At 40.3% G+C, this 21,384-nt stretch overlaps 1 protein-coding gene across 1 annotated transcript in view; it reads left to right on the top strand.

The window, feature by feature from the left end:
* The window catches only part of RhoGAP102A (Rho GTPase activating protein at 102A), an 86,319-nt gene extending 66,196 nt beyond the window's left edge, over positions 1-20,123 (top strand). The window contains exons 12-16 of the mRNA XM_072301576.1: positions 2,880-3,212; positions 7,421-7,571; positions 9,267-9,435; positions 14,206-14,573; positions 17,761-20,123. Coding sequence (XP_072157677.1) covers positions 2,880-3,212; positions 7,421-7,571; positions 9,267-9,435; positions 14,206-14,573; positions 17,761-18,144 — 1,405 coding nt within the window. The 3' untranslated portion in view covers positions 18,145-20,123. The remainder of the gene's footprint in view (positions 1-2,879; positions 3,213-7,420; positions 7,572-9,266; positions 9,436-14,205; positions 14,574-17,760) is intronic.
* Positions 20,124-21,384: the final 1,261 nt, after the last annotated feature.

The raw sequence follows: 21,384 nt of genomic DNA, 5'->3' as shown, positions 1-21,384 counted from the left end.
AGAATGCACTCGCACAAGAGAAGTCTTCCTGCTCAGGATTTTCGTAGATAATTGTTCAATTTATGAACCAAGCACCGGAAAAAAAACACATTGGATTTAGAGTCCTGCAGACTCTTGAAAACATTGACAAGAATATGGACTCTTGATTCAATCAGATTTAAGCTTGAATCAAAAGGAAATCCGCTCAAATTAAGAGGCTTGGTTCTTGATTTGAGCTTAAATCGGATTGAATCAAGAGTATTTTTTCTTGTCGATGTTTTTAAGAGTCTGGACTCTAGATCCAATGTGTTTTTTTCCCCGTGAGAGTATCATCGTGTTCAGTTCACTCGGTAGTTTCCCTTTCAACACGGATTCATCAAATTTCAGACACCTTCAAATTCTCTCCACATATTTTCCTCTTGCCTTGGAACTGGACCGCCACCGGTGGGTAAATCACCCGGCTCTCTCCGTAGCGCCGCCCGGCGAGATCCGCTGGAAACGGCCCGGGGACCCGGGGCGTTGTCACCGTTCCAAAACGCCGGGCCGGGCGCAGTATCGTCTGCCGAATTGTCGACCACGTCACGCCCGTCCGTGACGTCACATGAGACGTCAACAAGCACGAGTCCAACTGCAGCGTGGAATACGAGCCCCGAACTCGTTGCGATGCCACATCTTCGCCAAAACCCAGTGTTCAGCCTAACCACGTATCTACTCAGGATTCCATCTGCAGTTACGAGCTTTTTACCCGGCCCAGCACCGAAAACCATGAGAACCGATTTCCTGTGCCAAGTTTGGCAGTTGTCAATGAGCGGTGAGTGAAATGCCCGCGCGAGGATGCCAAGTTGTCGATAAGATACGAGAGATCTTCGTCATTGATGAAGAACCGCGTAAACACAAGAGGACCCGTAGTCTAGGTGTGCGGTTTTTGGTGGGATTCGGGAAGGCGGCAACGGTGAGGGATTTTCGTCCAACTCTATGATTACGCACGCAGAGACCTTGAGTTAGTTTTCTCTGGGTGCAGCTCGCGACTTAGGCCCGCGTGCGGTGCCCGGTGACACACATCCCTGAGCGAAAAGAAGAAATTGAAAGTTGACCCAAGGCCCGCGCTAAGCCGCACGTACAGCACAGCACGTACGCACGGGATTTTCCCGCCTAAGGTATTCAGATTTAACGTCTTTCCGCTGTCGACGTGCATGGAGAGAAATTCTCGTTCCGATCGATCGGGAGTCAAAAATAAAATTCTCTGAATCTCACAACTTGACTTGACAACTTTTGAATTCCAGGTGTTCTCAAAAAAATTTCACTGCGAGATATACTCTTACACTGGACAAAAAACACATTGGATCTAGAGTCCAGACTCTTACTAACATCGACAAGAAAAAATACACTTGATTCAATCGAATTTTTGCTTAAATCAAGAACTAAGCCTCTTAATTTGAGCGGATTTCCTTTTGATTTAAGCAAAAATCTGATTGAATCAAGAGTATTTTTTCTTGTCAATGTTTTCAAGAGTCTGGATTCTAGATCCAATGTGGTTTTTTTCCAGTGTACTGATTCAAAGGAGAGTTTCCTCTGTATGCAGTTCAATCAGAACACGTAAAACTTTAAGAAGTTTTAAGGGCACACTAAGCACTTTCCAGGCAAAAAATAATAAACACAGCCTTGAGAGAAGACAACTACTAGATAATTTTTCAGTAAAGAAAAGCACCAACAAAGAGGGGAAAATTACAATTGTGTCATAACAGGGTAGTCTCAGGAATTATTGAAGTTCAGATTTTCTCCTTCATTTCACAAGATAGGCGAAAGTGGACATCTGACGCCGAAGTGTATAGTTTAGACATTAGATTCTACAAATCAATAAAAACGTACTTGCCGATAGGTATACTATTGGGAGCGAGACGCTATGGAATGTGCAATTATTTCACGCAGATTGTGGATGTATAAGTGAATTTTAGATTATCCTAATAAGCAAATCGTGGTCTTTGAGACGCTCTCAATACAAAGCAACTCCTCCTTTCTGCTCGTGCAAAAATTGATAACAGACAATCAATTACGGGAATAACGGTTCGCGACGAAATTACAAGGCAGTTGGGTTAATTGGCGTTGCCTTATACCTTTTTGCACCTAAACCCGAAACCGTTAGATGTGGGACGCCAAACAATTAGGCATCGCCAGTGGAGTTCTTGCATGTGTCAAGGATTTTCGATTTAACCACCCTTTCTTAGGCCTTGTCCACACGAGCGCGTCTCTCGGAGATTCGAAGGAATGTGCGAGGGTGGTAAACCAAAGGCATAAAGACGGAGTGCTCGTATCTAAAAGCACGGGGAAAAAGTGAAGCCTGGTTTGGCGCTGGGTGCTTGTCTGAGTGTGTAAATGAGCGCGGGAATCCATGGCGGCAAATGGAAATTTGATTTGAACTTGTCCTCTTGATTTTTCCACATTTCTTCTTCTAAACCGATTTTAAATGCCTAAAACGAATATATTAAGAAACCTGGGACGATGAATTTTTATAATACACTTATTTTGGCTCGGTAACAAGCAAGGTAAAGTTAGTTTTTCATCTGCTCATGGTGGTCCTGCCGGTTCGAACAGGCCGTTACAGTCCTAGATGACCGTTACTCTCAAATGAAATTAATCGATCGATGACGGACCAAAGATAACACAAAGTTAAAAAAATGTACGTGGGTAAGTGAATTTGGGCAAAATCAACCTAGAATACTTTGTTTACGCAATTTTAATCAGTTCCCGCCCTACATTTGAATTTCTAACTTGTCCCGATTTCACCGCCAATCCTCTAGCCAATAGTAGAGGTGGTTGAGAGGTAACTTCATTTTTTGCTTTTAGCACTCCGTCTTTATGTCTTTGAGGTAAAGTGACTAATTTGAGTTGTGTGTTTGTAGGTTATGCGACCCGGAGAGCGAGGCGACGGACGAGGTGGCGTTGGCGAGCGAGGCGTTCTACGAGCTGGACGGGAACTCGGTGGACTCGGTGCCGTCGATGACGTCGTTCGGGGAGGACCAGCCGCGCTCGCCGCCGGGCACCGGGACGCTCAGCTCCGGCGCCGAGACCCTGGACAGGGACACCAGCTCCAAGTCCCCCCTCTCGCCCTCCTCCTCGCCGAGCAGCAGCACCCTCGCCGGCCCCACCTCCGAGAAGAAGCTCTGGTCCAGGGAGGAGTTCCTCCACGAGAACGCCGGCACCGGTGGACCCCGCGAAGTCGACGCCCGGAGAAGGTAATGCCATCAAATCATAGAAACAAATTTTTAGGAGCAGCCCAAGACAATGATAACAGTGGAAAAACAAGGATGAAAAACGGGAAACAAGGCTAAAATACACATTTAATGAAACCCGAGACGTTTCGACTCAAAACTGAGTCATTTTCAGTCAGAAACAATAAAAATTTAAAAGAAAAAACGATAAAAAAAAACCTGAGCCCTACATGGTGGTGGCTGGGATCTGAGAGAAAGGGCCTCGAGAAACGTCTCGGGTTTCATTAAATGTGTATTTTAGCCTTGTTTCCCGTTTTTCATCCTTGTTTTTCCACTGTCACCAAATCATATAGGGTACCTAGAGTCCTAATGTAAATGGGAGAGCTCTACCGTTCCAAGGAAAAATGAGCCTTCAGACGTTACCAAATCCCCTCTGATAAAATACGAACTTTCAGGGAAATAAAGATGTTACATGTGTGAGGAATTTGCGATTTGACAATTGATTCTTGTAAAAGTATGTAAAAGTTGTAATGTAAAATTGTAAAGTATATAAACTTTAATGTAAAAGTTCGCGAGAAACACGATGGTGCCACTGGTTTTCCGTGAAATGAACTCCTAAGCTCCAAAAAGCTCTCAAGTTGAGGCTGTAATGGAGGGGATCCCTCCCTCGCTATCCTGAGAGTCCACCTCTACATCAAGACGAACTCTCCATGCAAAGATAGGGTGCAAATACATTGACAGGGCTGCCACTTTATTTGGGGACTCCAAAACTGAAAACACGGCAACCCTGCTGATGTATTTGCTCCCTAGTTTTGCATGGAGAGTTTGTCTTGATGTAGAGGTGGACTCTCAGGATAGCGTGGGGTATCCCCTTCATTTTGGCTTCAACTTAAGAGCTCTTTTTGAGCTTTGGAGCTGATTTCAGAAAAAAACAGTGGCACCTTCGTGTTTCTCGCGAACTTTTACATAAGAATCAATAGTCAAATCGCAAATTCCTCACACATGCAACATCTCCATTGTCCAGTGACATTAGTCCGAAGAAGCTGGAATTTCAAAAAAAATGAATTTTAAAGAAAATTTTATTTTAAAAAAAATGAATAAATGAAGGTCCCTGTATTTTTGTGTTTCCCGCAAAAACCACAATAAACTACGGAAATCGTGCTTTTTAGTCGTGCTCTTATTTTTCGGGCATGTTCACAAATCGGGCAATGTTCACATTTACGGGCGTGAAGTCACTCCTTTTTCTCCAGAGATGTAGGAATGAGTCGTGTTTGTTTGAAAAGAAAGAAATCTTTTCAGTTAGATCGCGAAGCACTGCGGACCGTATCTATCGTATCTCTAGATAAATTTATCCATCTAGAGCTGGTGGAATAGATACGAGGTAAATGGTCGGCACACTTAACAAGCGACAGAATGCACCAATAGATAGATATGCCGTATCCATCACCCGTAACTAGCGAAGTAAATGATCAGGCTGCAGATGAGTTGAATCTGACGATACAAAATTCCTTCAAAATGACGGGTAGGCAATTTGACCGCATCGGCGTTAATATAGTTGCTTGTCGCCTTGCGCGGCCAAAACCTGATTTGACTGGCACCAATCACCATCCTTGTAACAGAATACTAGGCATTATACCTGCTTTATCAGAATTCAAAAAATGAATAATAATATTTGCTCGTCATTTTTTTTCTAGGCCTAACTATCAATAAATGCCGATCAGGTGTAACCTATGTAATTTGATGTCATCAAACGAGTATCTTATTGTTAGTAATAACGACAGTTTAAAAATGTTTTTAAAAACTTGTAAAAGTTAAAAATAAAACTTTTGAGAAACAGGTAAAAGTTAAGAATAAGGAAATCCTTTTTAGATATTCTTCTAGGTTAAACAGAAGGTAAAATTTGACTGATCACGAAAAGTAAACTGGAAGCAGTGATTAGCATTAAAAATTCTTGAAAAATCTACAGTGCCAAGCTTATTAGAGTATCTTGTGCGGAGATTTTACGAGACGTAAATTATATACTTGAAAAAATACCGTCGAAAGGTTTCCGTTGTTGTAAATTTTAAAAGTTTTTTTTTTAAACTTAAGTAATGTTTTTCAATCAAATGGAAGAATTCAACTTCAAACAGGCTTTTTTCGGTTTGATTTTAATGTGACTGGCTTTGGTTATAGGACATTTCGTCAATGATTTTTTGTCCGAGCACTTGTTTTTTCAGAAGTTTAAGTCCGCGCGTTTTTTCGGCTGGGGAGTCTTGGTCCACTTACCAACTATTGAGACCCAAAGTTAAGTGGTCAACATGTAAATACAAACAACATTTGCTCACGACGTTTTTGGATGAAATGTAAAATGTCTTGGAAGAATGAGGGTTTGCTCGTTTTTTGTTTGTTTGGTTGGCCAAACGGAAACAAATATATAATTGAGAATTTTAGTGTCAATTCCATGAGGGAAAATTCACTGAAACTCTCTACACCTTGGTGCAACAGGACTTGATTATCTTTCAAGAAAATCTCATCGTCTTATACCTGAGCCGGATGAACCTTTTGCTTTTCCTCAGCTAAAGGCTCTTAGATTCTTCCTGTGTCCGATAACTTCGCGACGGCGCGGCGCTTCAAAGTACTATTTCGCCACGAAGGTGTTGCACAGTAACATACAAGATTGAAGGCACCCCCAACGTATCATGATTGATGGCATCTTTCAAAAGCACGAAGTTCCCTCGCAAATTAAATCGAGTGACGACGAAAAAAAGAAAGCTGTAGTCGAAAAACTTGCTAAGTCCTAGTATCTGGATCCAGTAACGTTTAGCATGATTTTTGAACTTAATTAGAGGAAAAAGTGACTTGATTCAAACATAAATATGCTCAAATTTACCGCCGAGAAGATGTCCTTAATAAATCAATAAAAATAATAATGCCTATTTAGAGAAAAAAGGATGCTTAATTTAAAAAAAAAGTCACTTAGATCAAGCAGAAACCCGCTTTTATTCAGATATTTTATTCTTGATTCAAAATAAAATCTTCTTGACGGCATACTCAAGAATGTTTCTGCATAAATCGAGTCACATTTTTCTCTAATGAAATTCAAAAATTATGCTACACGTTATTAAATACGGATGCTAGGACTGAGTGAGTTTTTCAGATTACCGCTCTCTTTTTGTAACGTAGTATCTTGATTTATTTTGCAAGGAAAGCTCTGTCCCCTTAAAGGAAGCTTGTCATTCTTGATACGTTGGAGCGCCTTCAATCTCGTATGTTACTGTGCAACACCTATGTTGCGAAATAGTTGCTTGAAACGCCGCAGCACTCCGTGGCGCGGCGGGCGACCAACGTGACACGCGCATAGGCGCCTACAAACCTAACAGGGATACTTCACGCATTGCGCAACGCGTGAAGTATCCCGTTAGGTTTGTAGGCGCCAGTGCGCATGTCGCGTCGCCCTGTGTTAGGCTCTAATGCTTTAACTCGCGGAGTCGGCGTTTTTCAACTCATGACTTTGAAACGCTTGCACGCTCTGCACGGATTATTCTCATTAAATTGACGAAAAAAAAAATATGTATTAAAGGAAAACATAAAGTGTGTTTTGAAAATATTAAGGTGGTCCCGTGTTTAATTTAATGAGTTCTAAAGCTTTTTAATTTTTCTTTTATATTTAGTGCTTTTACTGTGCTGCAGCGTGGTGTATTCGCAACCAAACTCTTAAAATTGGACGTGTTTGACTAAAAAGATCGATGTAAAAGTGGGTTGAAAGAAACTATACAAAAATGAAAAAGAGAGAAAAAACCATAGATTGCGTCCTCCTTGGTTTTTTCTCTCTTTTTCATTTTTGTATAGTTTCTTTCAACACAAGTACGGCTCATTGAGATTGATATCGATGCCATCGCCTGGAAAAGGTTTTACAAATATTTGCCTCGTTTTAAAAATATAATGTTTTTAAAACGAAGTATGATTATCATTTAAAAAAAGGTATACACGTATATCGTATATACGATATATTTTAAATCGACACGTTGACACGTTTCCCCATCGATTATCCCGTTCTATAATATGGTCTTCATGTGGCAGATCCAGCAAATTGGCAACAGTGTCTTTTCTCCATTAAACCTATGGAAATAAATCGAACCTTGGAAGGGCGAGGTACTCCGACAAGAATAGATTATTTAGCATAGATTCAAATGGAGAAAATCCGGTGTTGCCAAATTGCTGGATCCGCCTCTGACGGTGTTTTAATTTTTCAGGCACGAGAGAGTAGCGGAACGGGCCAAAAGACGATCTAGAGACGAAACCCGGCGGCCGGATGGACTCTCCTTAAGAAAATCTTCATCATCGCACCCAGATGACGTCAGGTTATCGGACTTCGGACGTCGCCCCAGCGCTCATTTCCAGCAGGTAATACATTTGGTTAATTCAGTTGACTCACCTGACGATTTGCCAAATACAAATTCAAGTTCCTTGTGCACGTGAAAGTGACGGTCTTAAAACTGCGAATCGCCTGCTTAGTTGCAAATTAAAAAGATAGAGGAAATCTCTCCTAACTGGAAAAAAAACACATTGGATCTAGAGTCGAGACTCTTGAAAACATTGACAAGAAAAAATACTCTTGATTCAATCGGATTTTTGCTTGAATCAAAACGAAATCCGTTTAAATTAAGAGGCTTGGTTCTTGACTTAAGCAAGATTCTGATTGAATCAAGAGTACTTTTTCTTGTCGATGTCTTTAAGAGTCTGGACTCTAGATCCAATGTGTGTGTTTTTTTTTTCCAGCGATGAGAGAAAATGCAGTGCAAAAATGAGCTTTCAAACCATTATCTCTGTGCTGCCGTGCTAAGGAAGAACGCCGTACGAACATTCGAGAGTCGCCAAACTTACTTTGATGAAATGTTTATTTTTGAGGAAAGTTATGCATATTTTTCTATTAAATTCTCAGAATCTTTAGGTGGAATTGCGAACAAAATTATCTGAAAAATTAGGAGAAAAATATTCATAAGTTTACCAGAAAATTTGCGTTTTATGAGAGGAAATTTGGCAGCGCCTGAAGGTTCATACGCGGTTTTTCCTTAGGACGGTAGTATGGTCAATCAAAGCAATTGCGATACTTATGGTATTTCATTCCCCAGGTATGGTATTTCACACAAAATGTGTGAAAATGCTAGCTCTGAATTATTGACATTTAACATTTTTAAAGTAATCTCTTGCACGTGCTCACATGTTTTTCACTACTAAATTTTGTCATCAGGGTCCAGTTTCAACATTGAATCGCACGCATATTTTTGAGCTTTTGCAGTTTTATTTACAAACGACTTAAGCTTTTCCAACTCTCTGCGCCTCTCTCAAAGAAGACAATTTAGCTTGAAGCCAGACCAAAGAAATAGTTATTTGAGGATCTGCGAAGAAATGTTCAATTTTGTTGTATTTTTGTTTTTAAAGAGACTTACAGATAGTTCAAAATGATGTACGGTTTACATCTTAAAATGTTTGTGATGGCGAAAAGAGCAGAAAGATAATCTTGTCCATGACCATATTTCTTCATTATTAATAGAAGCAGAGGAGAGAAAAAACTTTAGTGATTGAAATACATCACGTGAAGACGTTATCGAACTGAAAATTGGAGATTTCTAACTTTTAAGGACAAGATTTTGAACATTTTTCGCGGGGAACTGAGAACTGTAAGATTTGTAAAGAATTTGAAAGGATCGATTCAAGTCATATCTTCCAAAAACCTAAAGGCGGTGAATTTTTAAACGCTCTTGGGTAAACTTTCAGACTATACAATATTCCGCAACACACTTTGAATCTATGTTGCAGAGTAATGGGAAAATGGTTAGAGGAGAGAAAAAATTAAAGTAATTGAAATAAATCACGTGAAGACTATATCGAACTGAAAATTGGAGTTTTACAATTTTTAAGGGCAAGATTTTGAACATTTTTCGCGGGGAACTGAGAACTGTAAGATTTGTGTAGAATTTAAAAGGATCGATTCAAGTCATATCTTCCAAAACCTAAAGGCGGTGAATTTTAAAACGCTATTGGGTAAACTTTCAGACTTTGCAATATTCCGCAACACACTTTGAATCTATGTTGCAGAGTAATGGGAGTGAAGACTTGGGAGATGCTATTACAGGAAGTTTGAAAATATCGGCTCCGAGAGGACCGTCGACGACGTTAGCGCTAAATTTAGACGATAGTGATATTCCTTACATAGAAGACTCCGGACACATATCAGCTGAGAGTTTGAGGCAGTCAACTCATGATAGTAAGTTCCTTATTTTCTAAGATTTTTTCGCTCTCGGCCATGTCATAGAATAAATAGACTACGTCAACAGAAGCGAAAACTACCACCATTTTAATGTCATCGAAACGAAACTGAGCGAATAAGTCATGTTTGCGTCTGCGGCATGTCGACGCTCTGGAGAGGCCGAATAATAACGGTTACAGACGTTTTTAGAAATTAAAATATATTTTTTACACTACTCTTCCATTAATCCGGAGGAGTACTGTAAAGTTGGCTAAAATTGTATGTTCAGTTCCAATTTTATAATCGTAGGTTAGTCTCAAATCAGGTGTCAATAAGTGCGAAGCGAAGATTGACCGACCCTGGGAAGATAAATGTTAACATTGGTTCTTACGAAGCTGTCGCTTCTATTGAGGTAGTCTATTTATTAAATGGACATGTTGCGACGAAGCAGATCCAAAAGGAGGAGACATCCAAAAACCTTGCGTGTTTTTTTTCTTCGGATTATATTAACGAGTTTAAGAAACGAATGAGCCAAATATCCTGATCTCAAGTATACTCCTAATGTTCATTGGGAGATCGGATTTCTGAAGGAATTGTTTTTGTTAAAGTAGAAAACGTGCTTTCATGCATTGCGTCGGTTTTTTATTTTTTTTTTGACAGGAGAAACGTTTCTCGCTCTGCAAGAACATCCATTCATTCAGCAAACTCTAACGCACGTTATTGAATCAAACCAATATTTTTTTTTGTTTTCTTACGGTGCTTAAAACCTAACCTAACGCAGACTTCATTCAGTAAAAGGAATCTGTCTTCAGAGAAAGTTTAAAAAGTATATTATTTTTTAATCCTTTAAAGGGTATACTTTTTCGAACATTCCTATGTAATAAGATGCCTTTTACTTAGTGATGTCCACATAATTTTAATTTAACTCTCAATCATATTCAAAAGCATGATAGTGAAAACTAAAAAACATTGAAAAAAGAAACGGAAATCTTTCCCATATCTATAACATCCAACACTTCTACATGATGAACAAATCAGATTGCTCAGACAACAATAGCTCATTTGGTTATAAGACATTTCGTCAACGATTTTTTGTCCGCGCACCTGTTTTTTCCAGTAATTTACGTCCACGCGTTTTTTCGGCACGGGAGTTTTGGTCCACGTGCCAGTTGAGACCCAAAGATAATTGGCCCACTTGTAAGTACAAACGACAATTGCTCACGACGTTTTTGGAAGAAAATGTATAATGTCTTGGAAGAATGAGGGTTTGTTTGTTTTTTTTTGTTTTGTCTGTTTGGTCCAACGGATAAATATATGTAGTTGAGAGTTTTGGTAAAAATGGGGGAGCGCCAATTCCATGAGACAAAATTCACTAAAACTCTCTACATCTCTTTGGTGTAACAGGACTTAATTATCTTTCAAGAAATTTCCACCTTGTTATACCTGAACCGGATAAACCGCTATATTTGCCTCAGCTAAAGGCTCTTAGATTTTTCCTGTGTACGATAAGTATCTTGATTTATTTTGCGAGGAAAGATCTGTACTTTTAAAGGATGCCTGTCATTCTTAATACGTTCAATTTCGTATAATACTGTGCAACACCTCTGTCGTGAAATAGTTGCTTCAGGCGCCGCCGCACAGCGCCCGGGCGGCCAGGGCGCTTTGGCGCCTACAAACCTAAGTGGATACTTCAAGCATTGTGCAATGCGTGTTTTGGTCATAACTAGCCCACAATGCGTCCAAATTACGTTTTCTTGAGCTTTTCTGATAGCTGGAAATATACTTAAGAACGCTACGTTCATAAGTTTGAAAAATCCTAATGAGCTTCGTTGGTATGTGGCTTGAAGTAAGGCAACCTCAAGGGTGTTTTGCGATTTTTATGTTTCACCGAACTTGCCTCTCTTTTTTCGGTCTTGCACTACATTTTTCAACCCACAAGGACGATTGGAGTTTTGTCTCCATATCGTAGCCGTACTTTAAAATATTGTCACCGAAAATTATCCTATCCAAAAATGTAGGATCACTGTTAGAACGTTCAAGCAGCTAAAGGGAAATTGACATTTGGTTGGATTTTCGTTCAACGGACAACAATCAAGGGGCAAGTGTACCTGAAACTCGATGCGTGTCTACATATTCTATCAAAATTGTATGTACAGAGCCTTCAGAAATATTACTCTGTTCAACAAGCTCGAAACGACCGTTTTCGAGCACTTTTGCCCGCATTTCTTCCACGTGACACATGTCAGTTGCCGTTGAGGGTCGATTCCCATGCTCCTCATCTTTGACAAACTCCTGACCAGTTTTGAATCGTTTAACTCATTCAAAACAGTGGGAACATCCCATACAATGATCATGGTAAACTTTACTTAGCGTATACCAAAAGTTTTGGAACAAGGTATACCGAGTTTAAAACAAAATTTAATGTTGAATCTTTGTTCTATCAGTGATCGCATGATGAAAATCGCAAAACGCACCTGACTTACTCGTATTCAAGATGACACAGAATAAACACTGATCAAAATAAACAAAATCTGTGAACGTAGCGTTCTTAAGTATATTTCCAGCTATCAGAAGAGCTCAAGAAAACGTAATTTGGACGCATTATGGGGTAGTTATGACCAAAATCCGGTTTCTAATCTAACAGACCTTGTATATTGATAGCATGATAGCACCGTTAGATCATGTGATATTGGCTGTCTATCACGATGAAAGATACATAATTTCAGTAGGAATCTCCGAAGAATAATATCATATTTTACTTGGTACAATCTACTACTAAAAAGATGATACATTTTTAGAAGCGATTAGAAAAAATTGACTTACAACATATTTTAGGTTGGCCTAAAATCGGGTTTGGCCGCTAACAGGTGCATACGACGGACCACTAGACAAGGTGCAGATTTAAGCATTCTTATACATTTTTCTCAATTAGAATTTCACGTAGGACACGATTCTTGCATTGGAAATTACTGAAATCAATTCCTTACCAAGATAAAAACGTTTTTATTTTACATTGGTTACGGAAATTTTGAATTGCCTGGTCACAAGAAACGCATTCCTCTACGCAAGTCAAGTCACGCCTCACAACAGTTTTGGTAGGCTTCTCAAACGAAAAGTGTTCCTTTCTCACTCTTTATCGTTCAAAGCGTAAACAATTTGATATACAGCTGAGTTAAAGATTAAGATTAAGGTTTCCACATTTTCATATCGCAGAGATTGTCATAGGAAAGTTTAGAGTGCGCTTTGACTCACGTATTGCGTTTTCACGAGCGGGAGGTTTGAATTCACGCGTCAAGAAATATTAAATAACTTAGTTAGGAGTTGATTTCAGTGTATCATACACTAAAATTAACTCCTAACTTAGATATTTAATGTTTCTTGACGCGTGAATTCAAACCTCCCGCTTGTGAAAACGCATTCAACGGAGTTGAGGAATTTCAGAGTGGGCCCAAAAAGGCTCTTAACGATCGACCTCTCCTTTTCATTCCGCAAATCGTGTTCTATGTGACATTTTGGTTAGGAAACAAGTAGCAGAATGATTGACTTGGTATCTTGTCTAGTGGTCCATTTTGATTAGGACACATGGATTGCATTCTGCAAAGAGGAATCAGGAGCACTGCAATGTTGCAAAGATTGGGCAACTTATTTTGTCAAGACAAAATAAGTTAACCTAACTCGAGGTTTTCTTTCCTTGGAAAAAGGAATTTTGTAAAAAGGATTCTGGAGCATTGCAATGTTGCAAAGATTGCGCAACTTATTTTGTCAAGACAAAATAAGTTAACCTAACCCGAGGTTAAGTAACCTAACTCGAGGTTTTCTTTCCTTGGAAAAAGGAATTTTGTAAAAAGGATTCTGGAGCATTGCAATGTTGCAAAGATTGCGCAACTTATTTTGTCAAGACAAAATAAGTTAACCTAACTCGAGGTTTTCTTTCCTTGGAAAAAGGAATTTTGTAAAAAGGATTCTGGAGCATTGCAATGTTGCAAAGATTGCGCAACTTATTTTGTCAAGACAAAATAAGTTAACCTAACTCGAGGTTTTCTTTCCTTGGAAAAAGGAATTTTGTAAAAAGGATTCTGGAGCATTGCAATGTTGCAAAGATTGCGCAACTTATTTTGTCAAGACAAAATAAGTTAACCTAACCCGAGGTTAAGTAACCTAACTCGAGGTTTTCTTTCCTTGGAAAAAGGAATTTTGTAAAAAGGATTCTGGAGCATTGCAATGTTGCAAAGATTGCGCAACTTATTTTGTCAAGACAAAATAAGTTAACCTAACTCGAGGTTTTCTTTCCTTGGAAAAAGGAATTTTGTAAAAAGGATTCTGGAGCATTGCAATGTTGCAAAGATTGCGCAACTTATTTTGTCAAGACAAAATAAGTTAACCTAACTCGAGGTTTTCTTTCCTTGGAAAAAGGAATTTTGTAAAAAGGATTCTGGAGCATTGCAATGTTGCAAAGATTGCGCAACTTATTTTGTCAAGACAAAATAAGTTAACCTAACCCGAGGTTAAGTAACCTAACTCGAGGTTTTCTTTCCTTGGAAAGAAAACCTGATTATTTATTGACTGTTTCTATCTTACTCGCTAAAAACTGTAAATTTCGACAAAAATTACCATATAAATTTCATTTTTTCTCATGATTCTAGTAATTTCATTACAAAGGATGAAAATGCGCAATCTTAGCATCATTGCAACGCTTCTGGTTCCTTTTTGCAAAATGCGATCTACATATCCCGTGGTATTGAAAATTGTTTTCGTTCTTGTGGTTCATTCTCATTGTTCTTGCATCAGGTTGTCGACTACCAGTGCAACTGCTCTCGATGCGTGGGAAACTGCCAACGGACAGCGATTCCTCGTCAACATCTCCACCTTACTACTTGTCCACGCCGCAGCAACTGAGCCCGGGCTACGAGGCCCACGGTGTGAGCAGCCCCCCTGGGAACACAACCTCCTCCGTCTGCAGCCTCAGCTCCGGCTCCGAGCTGGGCCTCACCTCCCCGCCCTCGTGGGCCTCCAGCCCGCCCAACTCCCCCGACTCGGCCATCTCCTCCGTCAACTACATCCCCGAGCCCATCGTCTCCCGCATCGTCATCCCGCCGGAGAAGCCAGCCCGCTCCTTCGTCTATAAGATCTCCTCGGGCAAGGAGGATAAAAACAAGGTGAGTAATCTAGCGTAGAGGACGCCCTGCCAAATCGTGGATTGAGTGCGGAGAAAAAAACCTCGTGCGGGGGACCCGAAGTTTAGGTCTTATGGATCACTGAAGTTTTCGGATTGAGCATCTGAACTCTTTAGGTCTAGCTGTCGAGGTTCGGATCACACATCTGAAACTTCAGTTCTTACATCTGAAGTACCTACTTCAGATGAGAGAACCGAAGTTTTTCGGATGTGAGAACCGAAGTTTTTCGGATGTGAAAACCGAAGTACTTCAGATGTAAGAACTGAAGTTTCAGATGTGTGATCCGAACCTCAGCAGCTGGACCTAAAGTGTTCAGATGCTCAATCCGAAAACTTCAGAGATCCATATGACCTAAACTTCGGGTCCCACGCACGAAGTTTTTTTCTCCGTGAGGGAATAAGGCAAGAAATGAGGAGATGCGATCTGCCGGAGGAGCTCTGACAGGATCGCAATCAGTGGCGGTTGGGTGTCGCAGAGCGCACAGAAGCGATATAAGAGCGACTTGTTAGTTAGTTAGAGTAATCTAAATATTCTTCCAAAACTATTTATGTAGATTCGTGGCGGTGGTCTATGTTGAACAGGACTAGAGTTGGGATACTATATCTACATTTTAAGCCGCCAGCAGGCTCATTGTTGAAATTGGTAGACAAAGCTACAGACAAATAAGACGAAAGGGATACGGAGGGATCCTATTGGCGGAAGCAGGTGGTTGCAATGGACAAAGAGGGTAGGCAAAGACTAACGGCAACCCACGAGAGTTCCTATAGTTAGTCCATAATTTTCTCCTCTTGTCTATAGTAACCATCAAATGCAACCAATAGGATCGCTGTATACTCCCTATGTCTTCTTTGTCTATCAATTTCAACAATCAGCCCGCTGGTTGGTCTAGTAGTCAGCGCGTCTGACTCCAGACCAATGTGTCACGGGTTCGAGTCTCAGTGGTGGCTATAAATTTTCAAGGAAGGGACGAGTGGATCAGCAGTAACAGATACTCATCAGGCTCAATGTAAATTTTAAAGTATGGAGGATGGATGTGTCATTGTGTACTTACCAAGTGCGGTGGCTGTTTGTCTAGCGACTAAGGCTAAAGTTAACCTATAAGAACTATAGATAGGGCTTCAGCCTCTCAATGAAAAAAGAGAAGGAAAAAAACAAAAAAAACATTTTGGGTAGTTTTAAACAGTTATTGAGATTCGTCTCTGCATTGAATTCGTATTTGTTGAAATTTTGGGCTTGTCAACCAGACCATACAAGTTAAAGGAGGAAATCAATCATTTAATCGACCAGCACACCTGAAAGCAACCTCATGAGTTGCCAATAGCATATCACCTGACTTAAGCACGAAAATGAGGACGCCTGATAAAGCCGACACATATATTTTTTCATCAATTTAAATAAGAATAGTCCATGCAGACAGTGTGCATGAATTTCAAAATCGTGAGTTGAAAATCGCTGACTGCGAGTTTAAATATTAGAGCCGAACAGAGCGGAGCGGCGTGCAGCCAGCGCGAGAGGCTCACTGGCGCCTACAAACCTAAGTAGATACTTCACGCATTCCGCAATGGTTGAAGTATCTACTCAGGTTTGTAGGCGCCAGTGAGCCTCTCGCGCTGGCTGCACGCCGCTCCGCTCTGTTCGGCTCTAATATTTAAACTCGCAGTCAGCGTTTTTCAACTCATGATTTTGAAATTCATGCACACTATCTGCATGGACTATTCTTATTAAAATTGATGAAAAAATATATGTTTTAAAGGAAAATATATCATGCATTCTGTACAGACTAAGGTGATTCCGTGTCAAATTTAATGATTTTCAAAGCCCTCTAATTTTTTCTTTCATATTTTGTGCTTTTACTGTGCTGCAGCGCAACCAAACGCTCAAAATCGGACGTATTTGATTCTAACAGATCGATGTACAAATGGGTTAAAACCAAAGATTGCGTGCTTTTTGGTTTCTTCCCTCTTTTAATTATTTTTGTACAGTTCCTTTTAACACACGACTCATTGAGATTAATATCGATGCCATCGTTTGAAAATGTTTTACAAATGTTTGCTACGTTTTACTAAGATGAATCACAAGGAGGAAGTAACATTTCATTTAGAAAATGAGTTACCATAACAACACCTCCTTCTCTTTCCATTTTCTCATTCCGATATTGTCGATATAATTTTAAAATCGGACTTAAATATAATGCTTGAGCCAAGTCACTGTTGCTTATTTTACGCATGGATGTAAACTACTGGACACACTGAAAAAAAATCTCGGTGTATTTACTAAGAAAAGGGTAAAATTGCCAAGAATTCAGGGTTATATTTGATCCCAGTTTTTTCTTGGTAAAATTACCATTAATTGGTAAAAAAAAAGTGAGATGGTAAAGGTACCAACGGACCATGGTAAAAACGCCGAGAATTTTTTTTTTCAGTGCAGAACAGATGCGTGGACAAAAAATCGTTGACGGAATGTCCTGAAACCCCTCATTTGGAACTTTCACTGATGCCGGCCAGGTTGGCCTAGTGGTCAGCGCGTCTGACTCTAGGTCAATAGGTCCTGAGTTCGAATCCCGGTGTTGGCGACAAATTTTCATGGAACTGACGAGTGGATCTGCTAGCAGAATTCGCTCGGCCTTAATCCCTGGAAATTTGCTAGCCTAAATGGCGACACATTTCCGTGGAACTGACGAGTGGATCTGCAAGTGGAATTCACTCGGCCTTAATCCGTGAAAATTTATAAGCCCGAGCATGGATGTCTACCAAACTCCCTGCGGACTGATTATTGAAATTGATGGACAAAGCTATAGACAAAGAAGACATAGGGGGTATAAAGCAATCCTATTGGTTGAAATGGGTGGCTCTCATAGACTAAGGGGGAAAATGATAGACTAACTGTCGGGTCTCTCGTGGGTTGCCGTTAGTTAGTCTATTACCTACCTCCTTTGTCCATTGCAACCACCCGCTTTCACCAATAGGATCTCTCCATAACTCTTTTGTCTCCTTTGTCTATAGCTTTGTCGATCAATTTCAATAATCAGCCCGCTGATGTCTAAGGACAATAAATAGCGTCTATAGATGGCTGTAGATTCCTAAAGATTTATATCAAAATGAATAGAAGCCACAAAACTCTCAAAAAAAAAAACTTGGCCTGATTAGTTTTTTTTTGGTTTTGCTATAAGGTGGCGAAGAGTGCGTCCTCGTCAGCGGTGTCGAGCAGCTCGTGGTCGGTGGGCAAGAAAGCGGCGCCGAAGAGCCAAGAGCGGGCGCCGGCGAGCATCTCGAGCATCGGCGGCGCGGTTCTCCGCTCCAAGACGGCCGACATTGAACGGATGCTGGGATCGGGTTCCGGCTCGGGGGCCGCCCCAGGGCCCAAGAGCAGCGGGAGCGGCAGGAGCTACGTGGACACGCGCCACGCCACCAAGCATTTAATCAAGGAGGACACGTCCAGGGCCACCGCCGGCTCCGTCTCCGGGCCCGTCCCCCAGGCCCGCTCCAAGAGCACCATCTGGAAGCGCAAGGAGCTCATCTCCAGCGAGCCCAAAAAGGAGAAACACTTCTTCTGAACCCAACCAACCACCGGCCCATCAACATAGCAGTAGTATTTTTTTTTTTTTTTCAAGCGATCTTTACTGAACAAAGATTACAAAAGCAGTGGACTTATAAAAGGTAGACAACAGAAAACAGTGAGTAAGAAACGAAAATTAGTAAAAGAGTTATAAAAGGAGCAAATGAAATTGAATATACAAAATTAGCTAAAGAGGAGAGAGATTCAGGTGACCCAGAAATAATGAGCAGACTAAGATCTTTCGAGTACTGCCTGGAAGGGATATCGACGGTGAAACTACCAAACCACGTATCTCGGTTTGCGACGTCGCAGACTTCCTGTCATACTTTATTTTTTAAATGAAAAACTACTTAACATCCAGTCTTGAAAATGTCTGTGATTTATCCTCTTTGTGCGGAGAAAATTCCGTGAAAATTTCAAGGAATGATATTGATTTGGTCTACTTCAAAAAAATAAAATGTGAGCGTAGATTTTTAAACACCGCAAACGAGATACGTGGTTTGGTAGTTTCACCGTCGATGTGCTGTTTGGTACACTATAATTAAGCTATAGGTTGGCGCTGCGTTGATGAAGGGACCAAGAATACCGAAGTGCGTCCAGAGTCACCTTCCTGATAGGTTGCAACTCGTCGACGCTGTGAATCCACAATCACGAATCTCGATTTGTCTACGGTTGTCCGTAGCGCCTACAAAAGTGCAGGAATACTTCACGCATCGCGGTGAACACAGTGCGGTCGCTGGTCGGCGTGAAACGCATGTCGACGATGTAAGTCGGTAATTACATACCTCAGTTTGCGACGTCGTAGACTTCCTGTCATGTTTTATTTTTTAAATAGAAAACTACTCAACAACAGTTCTTTGAAACTGCCGCGATTTTTCTTCTTTATGCGAGAAAAATTCCGCAAAAACTTCAAGTTTTGTTGTTAATTTGTTCTCCTTTAAGAAATAACGTAGAGGCGGAGATTTCCCAACACCGCAAACGAGATACCTACGTGATTGCAGACTTACGCCGTCGTAGTGTTCCACCAAACAGCATACCTCTTCGAGGGAAAATTTGTGCTCGAATGAGCCTCTTCCTGTATGACGAGAATTTCCGTTTCGAACTGCATTAAGTGCACTTCGGAAGAATCCCCTGGATTAATGTTCGTTTGTATATTTCTTCCTTCTCTCACTTTTATTCCTTTTCTGCTTCCTTCTCCTTTTTCCCCCTCCTCTTCGTATTCTGATTTCTTTTCATCCCCATCTGACATTGTCAATAGTCCGAGGCCTTCGCATATGTGTTTTCTTCAGGAACTCTCCATGTATGAACGACACTAGTGCTTAGTGTTATTCAACTATAGCAAACTCTGGGACGGGTCTAAAAGACCGAATTCTGTGAGATTAGAGTCGAAAAATGTCTTACACTGAGAAGAAGCGCGCTCGTACACGGCGCACAGTGGATCGATTCAATTCGAGAGGTCGGACACGAAATTTTTGACAAAAACAGCGAATTTTGATATTCATTTCGTCACATTTTAAAGCTCAAGGGGTGCTACGCAATGCAAATTTCGCGAGGAAACCAATGGAATCACTTTTAGAACCTCAAAGTTTTGTATAAACGGAGTTATAAGCGTTTAAAGTTTCCAAATTTTGTCCGACCTCTCCTATTGACTCGATCCACTGTTCGGCGGTTGTTGAGGCTGGTGTTATCTGCTCCGCAGGTACGTACTTAGGTCAAAGATGTCTCTTGCTAAGGTAGCTATGCAACGCGTATACTTGAGGTCACTTGAGGCATAGCTATCTGAACGAGTGATATCGATAACCTGAGGCAGGCTCGTAACTTTACCTTAACTTTAACAACCGCTGTGTGAGAGGCAACGCACTTACTTCTAGTGTATGAATTCTCGAATCGTCGACAAAGTATGAACCGGTCATAGATGGCGGGGCGAACATTCGTTGCAAATTTGCACTTCAAAAATAATTTATGTACAATAAACTGCTGCAGTTTTGTTTTGTTTTTTTTTTTTTTTTTTTTTTTTTGTTTTTTTTTTTTTATTGCGAATCTTCTCAATGATTCAGGTAAAGAAAAATACTTGAAATGTTCAATGTATCGTATCTCCTTATTCAGTAATAGGGAGAAAAAATGCTTAGTTTTATATAATTCATTCTTGATCTACTAAACTGTTGAAAGGTAGGGTGAGCCTGTTCGGGCTTTTTTTTTTTTTTGATCAAAAAGTTGAAAGCTAGAAAGCCGATAGTTATACATCTGGCGATACTTCCGGCAATGTTCATGTATTTTGAAAATTTTGTACTTAACTTATGATTTATGCAATTTTTCTCCTCGCGAGTTGATCTTAATGATGTCTGTACTGGAGGACATACAGGAGCAAATAATTTTACTGCCTCGTTCTTCCAGTAAACTGATCAGTTTGCGGAATCAGTGACTGGCCAAGTCAAAAATGTATTGTAAGTTTTGTAAATCAGGCCATAAAATGGCAATTTCGAGTGTAGAGTCGCGTACCTTTTCATCTTTTTTATTTTAATCTTCCAAGAGTAAATAAGACTTAATTTCGGTGGATTCACGCTTAGAAAAATAATTCCCCCGCTACAAAACTAATGTGTCTCTTTAAGTTTTAACATATTATTTTTATTCAAATCATGTTTTGTATAATAGTGTAAATACATCGATCGAAATAAATTACGAGAAAAAAAATGCATACCTCCAGTTTTTTTATAGATATACCTACACTGACGTGCTAGGGAAGAACGCCGTATGGACATTGAGAGATGCCAAATTTCCTTTGATAAAATGTTTACTTATGAGGAACGTTATGCACCTTTTTCCTTGAAATTTTTAGAAACTTTAGTTGAGGTTGGGAACGAATTTATCTGAAAAATTGGAAATTTTATTTTTCACAAGTTCACTAGGAGATTCGTGTTTTATCGAAGGAAATTTGGCAACGCCTGAGGGTTCATGCGGCGTTTTCATTAGCACGGCAGTACACCAATCCTATCTATCTACTTCATTGATTGGCTTTTTTTATTCAGATCATTAGCTAGAAATGATGCTAATATTTATTTTCCGACCAGCGGGCTGATTGTTGAAATTGGTAGACGAAAAAGTCAAAAGGGATTTGGAGGGATCCTATTGGTGGAAGCGGGTAGTTGCAATGGACAAAAGAGGTAGGTAATAGACTAACTAACGGCAACCTACTAGAAACCCCATAGTTAGTCCATCATCTCCCCTCTTGGTCTATGAG

This window comes from Bemisia tabaci, chromosome 6 (genome assembly GCF_918797505.1).
Source record: "Bemisia tabaci chromosome 6, PGI_BMITA_v3".
In the NCBI taxonomy this organism is placed as follows: domain Eukaryota; kingdom Metazoa; phylum Arthropoda; class Insecta; order Hemiptera; family Aleyrodidae; genus Bemisia; species Bemisia tabaci.
Note: the sequence above shows the minus strand (reverse complement) of the source record. Positions and strands in the feature narration are given on the sequence as shown.